The 12,382-nt window shown below is 41.7% G+C and overlaps 1 protein-coding gene across 1 annotated transcript in view; it reads left to right on the forward strand.

Annotated features, from left to right (window-relative positions):
* Positions 1–1,495: 1,495 nt before the first annotated feature.
* The window catches only part of ccdc30 (coiled-coil domain containing 30), a 42,573-nt gene continuing 31,686 nt past the window's right edge, over positions 1,496–12,382 (forward strand). Inside the window, exons 1-15 of the mRNA XM_076275538.1 lie at positions 1,496–2,500; positions 2,860–3,024; positions 3,435–3,555; positions 3,818–4,008; positions 5,915–6,004; positions 6,669–6,752; positions 7,339–7,492; positions 7,967–8,038; positions 8,582–8,697; positions 8,928–9,005; positions 9,134–9,198; positions 9,849–10,041; positions 10,877–10,963; positions 11,530–11,655; positions 12,229–12,366. Of these exons, the coding sequence (XP_076131653.1) occupies positions 2,495–2,500; positions 2,860–3,024; positions 3,435–3,555; positions 3,818–4,008; positions 5,915–6,004; positions 6,669–6,752; positions 7,339–7,492; positions 7,967–8,038; positions 8,582–8,697; positions 8,928–9,005; positions 9,134–9,198; positions 9,849–10,041; positions 10,877–10,963; positions 11,530–11,655; positions 12,229–12,366 (1,686 nt within the window). The 5' untranslated portion in view covers positions 1,496–2,494. The remainder of the gene's footprint in view (positions 2,501–2,859; positions 3,025–3,434; positions 3,556–3,817; positions 4,009–5,914; positions 6,005–6,668; positions 6,753–7,338; positions 7,493–7,966; positions 8,039–8,581; positions 8,698–8,927; positions 9,006–9,133; positions 9,199–9,848; positions 10,042–10,876; positions 10,964–11,529; positions 11,656–12,228; positions 12,367–12,382) is intronic.

Raw genomic sequence — 12,382 nt, forward strand, 5'->3', positions numbered from 1 at the left:
ACTCCCTCCGCTCTGATCTCAGCACCACCTCAAATTTAGTCAAACTAGACCCACCCAAGAGACTGAAGTCCAGCACATTAAGCTGTACACTCCTCTTTCACTGTAAAATATGATTATTTTAACCCGCTCTTCCTCAAGACACGCATGCTGTGGTGGATCCACTAAAAAAAATCAGTCATGGATAGGATGGATTTGGGAAGATGCGGATTAAGAGAAGTTATGATACAAACTTTCCATCTTCAAATCAGGCACACACACAAAAAAAAACAAAAAAACTAAAAAAAAACCTCAACGTCAATTGAGTGAAAATTGGGGGAAATTACAGGATATAGGCGCACAGAGGAGGACGAAGGCAGAGATTTCCCACTGGCACAAGTTACGAGAAGAGTCAGATGATCCTGATAGATAATTAGATTAGAGGAAACAGACAACACTACACTTATACATAAGAGGATATAGGCTGCCTAACAATATCTTAATTTCATTTTCAGTTATAAGGTGCGGGGAAGTAGAAACAGTGTAGGAGGCATATATTTAAATATTTTTGCACTTGCATTTGTAATTTTTAATAATACATTAATTTAAGTGTATTAGTAATATTACTTGTGAAAGACCTGATCAACTATATTATTCCCTTGACATGCACAGTGTATTCTTCAAGAGAGATACAGATGAGAACAACAACGTGAAGAGAAACATGAGATACTGTGTGTGTGTGTGTGTGTGTGTGTGTGAGAGAGAGAGAGAGAGGAGAGAGAGAGAGAGAGAGAGAGAGAGAGAGAGAGAGAGAGAGTTATGACTTATGTTTTTTGGCCCTAAACAGAGTATTGCCTACTGCAGACTAGGCTACCTGTCCACAGTGACTAATATGAAACAGAGAAAAACAACTACAGCTATTGAGAGAGGTTGACTGAGACTAAGACACATGGTAGAAACAGTCTCACTTTTTGAGTGAATGCATAAAACACAAAATTCATTATTTCCTAAACTTGAGGACAATTACAGTAGGCTAATCCTCATGTATGTCCAAAATGAAAACAACAAAATAATAATTTTGAACCTGACTTTAGTTTCTGTACTTGAAGCATATGCAAATTATTGCGTATTACATAACATTTCAGAAAACTTCCAATACACAAAAATATTGACTTATGTAGGCTACATAATCATCTGCGGAAGTTTTGTGGGGATATCTATTGGATATCTATTAGCATTTTTAGCCATATATTTACCTGTAATATTATTATTTTTTCTATGTATTTTACTGTCTATGGTAATATAACCCTGCATAGACATAAACTGATTGATAAAACACAAACAATTTAGGCTACATCATGTTTTATGGTAGCCAGAAGCACTGGACAGCACCATTGGTCAAAGGTAAGGCTATGAATCTCCCCATCCAACTTGTCGAAATGGTTTGTTCCGTTGCCAAGGATCCTTCTCCAAACCACTTGATGGACACTTCAGAAAAATACAAGGCAAAGAAGTCCCTAGCATACATACCATGCTAATGTAGCACCAGTTGTTTAGTTGGAATCAACTGAAGTAGTCATATTTGTGCATGTAAACTTCGAGGAACAAGCGAAGTTTAAGCTTTACAATTGTTAATACTACCAGCACAGTATCTACGCCCTTCACTGCCTGTTGCGGGTATCATATCGTTAGTTGTGTTAGCTGGAGTGCATGTTGGTGGTTTAGATAGCAAGTTGTCGCTAGCGTGTTAGCCAGGCTGGCAGATGTCTGGCTGAAATGGTGTATTTTGTGTCTTGGCGTTTGTTAATAAGATAGCTCTAGCTAGCCATTGTAATGGTTGTAAATATAAAACACAGCTTGAAATAGTATTTTAAACAACACCAAGCGTGAATTAGATGGTTGCTTGTTAGCTACCCAGGTATCTTATGGCTAGTGGGATTATTATCACGCCCTTTAAGATAGTAACGTTAGTGAACTATCAGCAAAAAGTTATTTTTCTTCTTCCAGCTTGCCCCGCGGATTGTTAATTTATGAACTGACATGTAGCTTGCTGGAATTTGTTCCAAAAAACGTGTGTACTTCCATGATGTAGCCATGTCGTGACATGTAACTAACTATCATTTTTGCCTGTTCACAACAAGGGCACGCACCTATCCTACTACGTTAGTTGCATAGTTCAGTATAACGGACCTGTGAGACTGGTCAGTTGTGTCTTTCAGAATTATTTACAGATATGATTTTGGGATGGTTTGTAGTTGTCGAATAGTTAGTTGAGTAGTTAGTTGAGCCTGTAACTTCGAGAAATTAGTTTATCGTCTGATCCACTCTACTGCACTTGTGTGGTGCAAACTGTGGCTTTAGTATGGGGATCAGATATCCGTTCATAAGTTCTGCTGCACTTCAAAGCGAGCCTAGCTTTGAAGCACTCGCCTGGGTTACCAAGACATTTACCCAAAGAACAGTGTGGAATGATGTAATTATTTGGAACTTCAGCCTTTGCCATTAAGAGGATCTGAACATGGAGGTAATGCTACAATTTGTTTAATTTTTACAAGGTGCGTGTTACTTTGTAAATTATAACTTTCTATCTACATTTTGTTATTGGCATTTCATTTTATTGAATCAGATAGGCTGCAAGTGGTGACACAAATGTCATTCTTATAATGTTGAACTAAATGTCAAGCATTAGTTGGAGACATGAGTCCCCTTGCCTGTTTGGGAAGATGTCTCAAGTTACTCGCAGGTTTACAGTATGCCCATTGTCTCATAATGCCCCCTTTTCAGTCGAGGTGAGAACCAAAGCTACCTTTTAATGCCCTTCCCTGTCAGTGTCACATTAAAATGGTAAGATTTAGAAATGGCCCTGTTCCTGTGGTCCCACAGGGGGCAACGGAGGTTGTGGAGGAGATCGCCCTTCGCCTACAGAAGGATGGTGTCTCTTCTGACGCCTCCCCCCAACAGAGGCTTTACCACCTGTGGCAGCTGCTGGTGAGGAGTGAGGGGGAGCTGAAGACCCTGCGCACACAGCAGGCTACAGAGATGAAGGAGGTAAGAGAACCGGCCCTCCGACTGCGGTGGTATGTGTGTGTGTGTGTGTGTGTGTGTGTGTGTGGGGAGTGGGGACCACTCCCTTCTGTAAAGAATGACTAATGAGAAGCCTCTGCAAGCTGGCTGTCACAGGATAAGTGTCTATGGAAATACAATCCAGTCTTCCCATCTTAAGCCTTACACTCTGATGAGTTTCTAGTAAATTTATACAGACATGTTATTGTTTTCCAAAGTGCCTTTGAAAGTAAGAAAATTAACAGATAAGGTTGCCATTTTCCACACCTGTAAGATATACGTGTTATTTGCCTTGGAATATTGATGCAAAGAAGCTGCTATCATATCTCTGTGTGTGCATGTTTAATTGTCTGTCCTCACCAGAGAGTGTGTGTGTGTGTGTTTTACATTTTCAGGTGGAGAATTATGTCGAGCACATCCGCAACCTGCTGGAGGAGCGTGAATCCCTAACAGCGGAGTATGAACGTGAGAACGACCAGCTCCGCGCTGAGCTCGCCCAAATGAAGCACCAGCTAGGTGAGCCTGGATGGAGAGATAGGCACCCACTTTTTCTGTTTGACTTTACAGTATCATATTCTTCTCCTTAACCATTCCCCAGACTCCGAGCCTAAAGTGGACCCACTTTGGTATTCCACTTTATTTTAGACGTACCTGTCTGTCTGTCTGAAACCGTCCGCAGACTGTCAGCTTAAAGCGAACACAGGTTGCGTTAGATGTATTTAGATACCTGTCTGACCGTATTTTTTTTTAAAAGTGCTTTTTCCGGAACCTTCCGCAGACTCCCAGCGCAAAGAGGTGGTGGAGATGCTGGAGCAGGAGGGCCTGGCGGAGATCAGCCAGAGCAGCTCCAGCGAGCAGGTGGCCTACATGCTGGTGGAGAGAGCCACACTGCTGGAGCGCCTGGAGGCTGCCGAGAGGAAGCTGGACACCCAGGCGCTCACGGACAACCTCAGGGAGGTCCATCTACAGGTAGAACAGAAAGAGCCCCTCCCCCCCTCCCTTATCTATTCATGCCTCTGTAAACATGGGGGTTTCAACCAGGAGTCCATGGCCCACTGGTGGTCTGTGAAGGTATTGCTGGTGGTCCCTGACCATGAAGTTTCAATGTGGAGATCACTATTTTTTATTCAGTGGTAGTCCTCCGGTTGCTTCCTTAGTCAGAATGGTGGGTCCTGGGTCATAACAGGTTGAAAACCCTGCTTTCAATGCATCTTCTTATAGTTTGCTGCTTAACTCATTTGGTTATCTTGTTTTTTTTCGTTGTTGTTTTTTGTAAAAGGCAGTATTTATTGTTTACTCTAACGGCCCATATTGCATTGTAGCTTTAATGTTTATATTTTTTACATTTTCATTAATTTTAGCAGACGCTTTTATCCAAAGTGACTTGAACCCACAACTTTTTGGGCCCCTGCATGCTAGCCCAGCTCCTTAACCACTACACTACCACCACGATAATGTTGTGTATCACCTCTTAGTTGCTCTGGATAAAAGCTAAATCAGCTAAATGAATAAATGTAAAGTGTGTGTGGGGAAACTGAGTTGTACTGCTGTGTCACCGTCAGAATGGGGCATCATTTGAATGCAGAAGTGGGTCTGTTTCCTTGCAATGTGGAGTTTGCTCAGCAATAGCAGATTGTCATATATGATGCAATAGAATTGAAGTCATCATGCAAACTAGCTGTGTCACACCACCATGTGGACACAGCAGGCCTGTCAGCTGGCACTGAAGTAGCCGCAACAGGTAACGAAAGGGTCAGATCTCTGTAGATCCCAGTGTGCACTCGGCAATAGTTGTGCCCTCACTGGATCAGTGGCAAGGACGCACAGGTACTTAGCACCCTCACTCTACTGTATGAAGCGTGCACTAATTGGCTGTAGAGATATATTTATCTAGAAAATGTGTTTAAAACCAGCCAAACAGACAAACAAACTGTGTGATCAAAGTGATACCAAATCATACTACTTCTAATTTGTTATACTAAATAAATTTGTAAGACTAGTAACTGTTAGAAGTGAAATAAGTTGTAAAAATAGAGCTGAAAAAGCTTAACTTCAAAAAGCTAAAATGCTGACCAATATGGGTGAGAACAAGGTAAAAGAGAATGATTAGAACCGTTTAGACTAATTGTCTGCCATCTTAAAACCAACCTCCAGTCACCACTCTTTATAGGTCTAAACCTTGGGTTACCATGTTAAATGTTAACATTTGTTATAGTATTTAGAATTTGGCAGACACAATTAAAGGGTATTTATGGATAGAAATTGTTTATGTTATAATATAAATACATTACCAGTCTCAGTTTATGGCAGACATTCAGTGTGACAATAGATAGGAGACCTGATGAGTCTTCAAATTGGATTTAATGGTGGGACCAGGACCATAAACACATCCTGTTACAGACAATAAAGTATCTTTATTGATCTGTAACATCCTGGATAATAAAGTATATCTGTCTATCTCTCTATCCATCTATCTACCTATCTATCTGTCTGTCTATCTATCTGTCTATCTATCTGTGTCTGTCTATCTATCGATCTATCTTAATCAACTACTACAAACAAAGAGGAAATGAGCATTTGTGAGCATTTATGAGCATTTGTGTAGTTACAGCTTAGAGATTCTTCTGAAGCAGAGAAATGAGTATCAGTTTAAGGAGGGTGTTGCTTATTATTAGACATTTACCAGTGTCCCAAAGAGTTATTTTGTGGAAACAACAGAAGGAAGTTTTACCGTGTCATATTGTTTGCAATTACATTGCAGTTATTCCCAGAAGACTGCACTTTGTAACTCAGCTGAACTCTGTACAACTTTGAATATGAAAATCTTAATGCAAATGTTAATATAAATCCTGCCGTATCCCCATCTGACCACCAGGAGGAGCTAGATCACATCCGACACACCATGGGGGAGGAGATGAGACAACAGCAGGAGAGCATCCAGTGTACTAAAGAAGGCATGGATAAGGTGAGGGCATCACTCTCTCTATGGCTTTGGCCTTTCAATGCCTCCCACTCTCTCTGTTGCTCCTCTCCAATACCAACATCATCAAGTCCTAGTCCTTGGATCACAGGTTTAGGCTAGTTCAACAGAATAACACTTTGTAAAGTGAGTTGTGAGCACATTCATGATAAAATAGCTTTTCTGTATAAAGTGTTGTACATGTGCTAAGGATGTAACGGTGCACCGTGAATTGATTAAAAATCCATACAAATGTGTGAAGATTACAACCGTTTGAGATTAAATTAAAGCGGTATACCGCAAAATAGTCAGTACAGGTTCAGTTGTTGGTGGGTTGTTCTGAGTGATAAAACACAGACACCCCAATGATTGGCAAGAATAGTAAAATTGGGAGTGAGATGAATGTAATTTAAAACAATGCGCTGGATAATACGCATGGGACTGGAACACTTGGCTGACGAAGTTCAGATCTTGTATTCCTCTCAGTTTACATGTATATAAATAAAGGAATATTTTTCAATCATAGTTTGTTTGCAGGTTATTCTAAACAAATCATGAGAAAATCATATTGTGAACTTAAAATCGTGAATCGTACTGAGTTGAAGGTATCATTGCATCCCTACCATACGTAGATGTCTTAGTTATGTGTGTCCTTGATTTACCTCTTAAGGAACAACAGTCTCAAGGTCACAGTCCCTGGAGGAAGCTGTTTGGAGTGCGCAAGGCGACACAGAGGGCACACATTCGTGCCAGTGTATGTCCTGGTTCTGCCAATTTACTCACCCTTCTGCTGACAGCACCATAATAATAAAAGAGCAGGTTGTCCCGTGGGTGAATGCTCATCATGTGCTTACTAACCTTTGGTCTCCTTTAACATTGTTTAATGATTGCTCTTTGTGTATAGAAACAACGCTAAACTGTGTTTAATTTCATAACCAACTCAGACTTTGTTCTTTATGAGGGCATTCTCTACCTTAATGATGAGGAAGCAAAACTTAAAACAAAAACAAAAAAACAATGCAGTACTTTCCTGACTATCCTCTGTATGTTTCTCATGGATTGTGCTTTGTGATGGGAGCTTCTCTATGGTGCCAGGCTTAGCTCCAGAAGCATGCAGGTGTATGTATGCCATTCACACAGGCTGTCTCATCTTGCACCACTTAATGATCTGATATTTAATAGTCTCACCTCCTGTTTGTGTCGACTACAGCCCCTGGTGTTTGCACGTTGCACAGCTATGAGATGGATGCATGTCGGGTCACCAATACTTACAGCATGACTTTTAACATAGTGGAATCGTGCCAGGTTTGGGTGATGCATTAACATTCCATTTCTCCCAGGTCCAGAGTGAGGAGTTACTGAAGCAGAGGGAGGAGCAGCAGAGACTGGAGAGGGACCTGGAGGAAGCTTCCAGACGCCTCACCATGGCGCACAGGGAGATACGCCATCTCACCGACGAGCTGGACTCTTTACAGAAAAACAAGGGCTACTGTGGTAGGAGCTGGAGTAGTATTTATCCATTTATTAAACTTAAACATAGACACAACCAAAAAAGCCCCTGTGTGTGTGTGTGTGTGTGTGTGTGTGTGTGTGTGTGTGTGTGTGTGTGTGTGTGTGTGTGTGTGTGTGTGTGTGTGTGTGTGTGTGTGTGTGTGTGTGTGTGTGTGTGTGTGTGTGTGTGTGTGTGTGTGTGTGTGTGTGTGTGTGTGTGTGTGTGTGTGTGAATTTGTTGTGTGATGTTTGGTTAGGGATGCACCCGCATGCATACACTACATACACACCAGAAAATGTGTCCCCACCTACAGACACTAGTTACTGGTTATGCAATCTGCTTCTCCCTTGTGTCCACTATATGAATAGAAAACTGAGGATAATGCATTTAGCAATACTGTTGTCAGCCTTTGTGAAGTAAAAAGGATCAGGATTCAGCCACACAAATAGCCTGAGTGTGAGACTTGATGTTTGCAGGGTCTGAGCTGCAAAGGCCTAGACAGGAAATGGAGCAGCTGAAGCAGGAAGTGGAGCAACTAAAGCAGTGTGGTGAGGCAAAATTGCTGCGCTGAAGGTTCCCTGTGAACATCACGTGTGACCCATCTATATGATATTCTAAAATCTATAAGATCTATGTGACCCATCTATACGATATTCTAAAAGATCATTGCCCCCCCCACACACCCCCTAACAGAGAATAGGAAGTAGTGTATCAGGTTGCAGGTGGAATTGAATATTGAGACTCTCCCTCACTGTATGTTTTGTTGTCTATCTCTACCAGCCTATTGTGATTTTAAATGCTCTTCAATGTATATTATTCAATACAATAGTCTTCTGTCTTTTATATTATCAAGCCAAAAGGTTGAAGTATTCCCTAATCAAATATGTATAGTCAGCCAACATTAGATAAGGTCAGCTAGAAAAGAAGCCTGTCTGACATCTGTGTCATTGACAGACATGCCGTAACGTACCACAGTTTAGGAGAGCTATCAGAATCGCAGGCAAATGTAGTCAGACACACATTAAGGTTTTCTAAATGTGTGGGTTGCTTTTGGAGCAGTAACACCACATTGTGGTTTTAATATATTGCAGATATGGCCGAGCTGCACAGGCTCAAAGAGCAAAATGAAAGGCTGAATGAGGAGATCCGAGCACTCAGGACACGCGTCCGCTGCTTGGACGGTGAACGCAAAGGCCTTCTGGAAATGGTGAGAACATAATGGCAAACCGTACTCCAATGCAATTATGCACATCCAAACATAGCATTTTTTAATCTGCAGATAATACTACAAATCTCTTTGGCTAATGAACTTGTGTTTTTTAATCAGTGATATTGTCGCTGCTTCTGGTCATTGTCAGTTATCTTATTTCAGGAGGGTCACACTCAAGCAGATATGATCACTTAGTCTTGCTACTCATTAAGTTCCGTCTCTCATAGATTGAAGTGTCAAAGGCAACATCAACAAGTCATGAACCCAAAATCTCCGCAGGTCACTCTTCCCTGCATCTTGGACAGGTCAAATCTATAAATCTCTGATATCTTAATATCCCTCATTAATTGTATTACTAATTAACAGTATAATATTGCCAGCTTGCTGTGGCCTAGTATGCCTAGCCTCACCTGCCTTGTATTTGTCCCAATAGGGCTGTGATGCAAATCGATTTAATGGTTCCATAGCAGCATCTGAAGATCAGGAAGTTCATAAAAGGTATCACAGACCTTTTGTTTTATCCATTGTGAATGCTTAACCATGCAAAGACTAAGGTAGTCCATAGACGAAGATGATCAAATACAGTAGGTAAACCATACCAAAATGGGTTAAATAAGTGTTCAAATTCATGGGTGTGCTGGGCCCTTTAAGATTTGATTTTTGATCGAATAGATTATTGTAACCCTACAAAATATCAACATCTACCTGGGCCACCATAGCTGCATTGTTTCCCTTTAACTGGTGTGACTTTCTCGTGCCTAATATCACTGCATGTGTCGTGTTTGTGCGAAAGGAAGACTGTCTTTGCATGGGCTGGATGGGCTATATTATGCTCGGAGAAATCAAAGATGGCTATAAAGGAATAGCGAAGACATTTGAATAGGATTTCTACAGATGCATCTCAGTGGGATGCATCTGGCCAGCTGCTCATAAAGGATTTCAACGTGTCTTTTACATCACTCCCAATGACAATACACATAACAACAACATCAAATGCAGAGAAAAAAATCATTGTTTGAAGCTCTGCTCCACACCTTGAAAGCCTAGCATGGAAATTGGCATCTATGTGTGCCAGCATAGAGGTATGTGCCATTGGCCTCTCGACACCTAATCCCGTCTAATCTAATCTGGGTGGGTGGCGGTGGCAGGTGCCGGCGGGAGTCGGAGGACCAGGAGTGCCGTCTGCGGGAGGTGCAGCGGCGGCTTCAGAAGCTGCAGGGGGAGCACGAGGAGCTGGTGGAGAGGAATGAGGAGCTGGAGGCTCTCCTCGGGGAGGAGCAGAACGCCAGCAAGGAGGAGCGCGAGCGCCACGAGGGCGAGGTGGAGGGCTTCAGGAGGAAGGTGAGGAGGAGGACTTAGAGGAAGGACTAGATAGGGTCAGACGAGACGAGACTAGATTATTAGCCACTCGCTTTTCGATACATGGGAGTATGCATGGGGGCAACACGGCTCAAAAAGTTGTATCAATGTATCATCACCTTTCATCACCATGCTTTGAAATTGCTACAACACCCCGTCTTCAGGAGCACAGGAGATGGTGGGTAGGCACGTACGGTTTTAACCAAACCTGTTTGAAACTGTGCTGCCTGCCTGGCATGGAGAGGGAAGCTTTTTTAGGTTCACGCGACATCATACAGTTATATTGTCTAGGATACTAAACCATCAAAATAATCTTACTACATATCATACACAATGTCATACCAAATGTAGTATTCTATTTTGGAGTAGCATATCATATCTCTGTTTAAATGGCAGCACCTTGCAGTAAGTATCTCACCTGATTTGCCCATACACACCTGATTCGCCCACACACACCACAAATATTGCTTTCATGTCTATGTCCGCTAGATCTAGACTTGTAGAACTTCATTTGAAGAGCTTTTTTCCAAAATGCTAAAAATCAATTTTTTGAAAACATTAATTAAACATTAAAGTCATGTTATTTTATTGTGTATTTCAGGTAATATCCATAAAAGTCCAGTTATGTTGTTTTGATTTAGTAAAGATAAATCGAATTCCACTGAAATTAGTTGGAAAGCAAAAATGTCAAAAAAGTATTTATGAAAATGCATTAAAATGATTGATATAGCGTTTTGGGAAAATAGCTCTTCATTTGTATTTTGAGGCTATGCAAGCTCAATACGTTGTTGCTGCTGCACTGGTTTCCCTTATCCAGATCAAAAGCATGGAGGCAGAACTGAACAAGAAGCCAACAATACCAGCCCTGGTCCCTGCAAATGAAAGAAGTGTGAACACACAGCAGGTAACTTTGTGCGCTCAGCTGCCCATCACAAGAGAGAAGTTAAATTGAAATGGCATTTAAAAACCCATGTGTTTACCTTGTGTCTAAATAATTATCTTTACAGAGTCATGGATTAATGTTTATGGTTATTATTATGACAAGTTGTTATTGTTATTATTCTGTTCAAATGATTTAATCTATTATTAAAGAAAATACATAGTCTTCCCAAAGGCATGTTATGTTGACACATCGGTTCATGTTCCTTTGCAAAAACAGAAGGTAGGCACAGCAACCACATATAACATTCAACATTAATTCCCTAGCCTAGCCCCAAAACAAACTTACATCACACAGAACATTCAGATGGTTACATCACAGCCTATGACCTAAAAGACACAAAAGACAGGAGTGATGTCCTCATAAACACCCAACTGTTGGCCGTGAATGGCCTGGTTCTGAAAATGAACGTTAATGAAGTGAATAGGTGATGTCACAGTACTGCCAGTCTGTGTTTCTTAAATGTCTATGCACCCAACGTGTTGATAGTCTTTTGTGTGACATGTCCTCTCTCTAACCCCACGGCCCAGCAGATAGATGCCTTTGGGGACAGGGTGGCGTTTCTGGAGAGCCGGCTGGAGGAGGAGAAGTCATGGAGAAAGCAGCTTGAGGCAGACTTGACTATGGCCCAGACTGCCCTCAGGAAGGACAAAGAGGTCAGCTACACATATAATGGTGGCCAGGTGCCTATAGATGGATTAAGTCTAATCCTAGACTAGAACCTTTTTCAGTGAAGATTTTCCATTTTCATTGGTTATCAATTTCAATTCAATTTAAATTTAATATCACTTATAGAGGGCCAAAACATTGCACATGTCTCATGGCGCTTTACAGAGTCTTAAACAATCAGAGAAGGCCCATGAGTAACAGGGGCGAGGAAAAACTCCCTAGAATTGGAGATACATGTAGGAAGAAACCTCGAGCAGATCCACGAGGCCTGACCCATCTGCCTTGGGTCAGTACAGAACAGTAGGGTCTGTTTACATGATAAATGAACAAGTTAGTTAGGTGTAGAGAAAAGAACATGGTGTTTAAAGCCACCTGATTCCCTGTTATGCTCATGTACAGAGGCAGAGTGTTTCTGGTTAAGTTCTCGTTTGTAGGGACCGCCTTTTAGCAGAAACCCCCTCAAACAAAACTGTTTAGCAAACAGCATCCATCATTTGACACCGTGGCAAGCAGTGGGTGGAGACGGGTCCATTATTTGTGGGGTTTTATGCTTTCACCAGATCCTGCATAGAGATCAGGAAGAGTTGAAGGCCTTGAGGTCAGAGGTGCAGTCACTACGAGCCGAGTGTCAGCAAGCCAAAGCCCTCAGCCACACGCTAATGCAAGTGAAAGGACAGAAGGGGGTCCTCGAGGAGAAGGTGCAGCACATTACAT

This window comes from Alosa pseudoharengus, unplaced genomic scaffold (genome assembly GCF_046254945.1).
Source record: "Alosa pseudoharengus isolate Yale_2024_CS ecotype anadromous, Long Island Sound unplaced genomic scaffold, YU_APseudo_1.1 YU_APseudo_1.1_scf_9, whole genome shotgun sequence".
NCBI lineage: Eukaryota > Metazoa > Chordata > Actinopteri > Clupeiformes > Clupeidae > Alosa > Alosa pseudoharengus.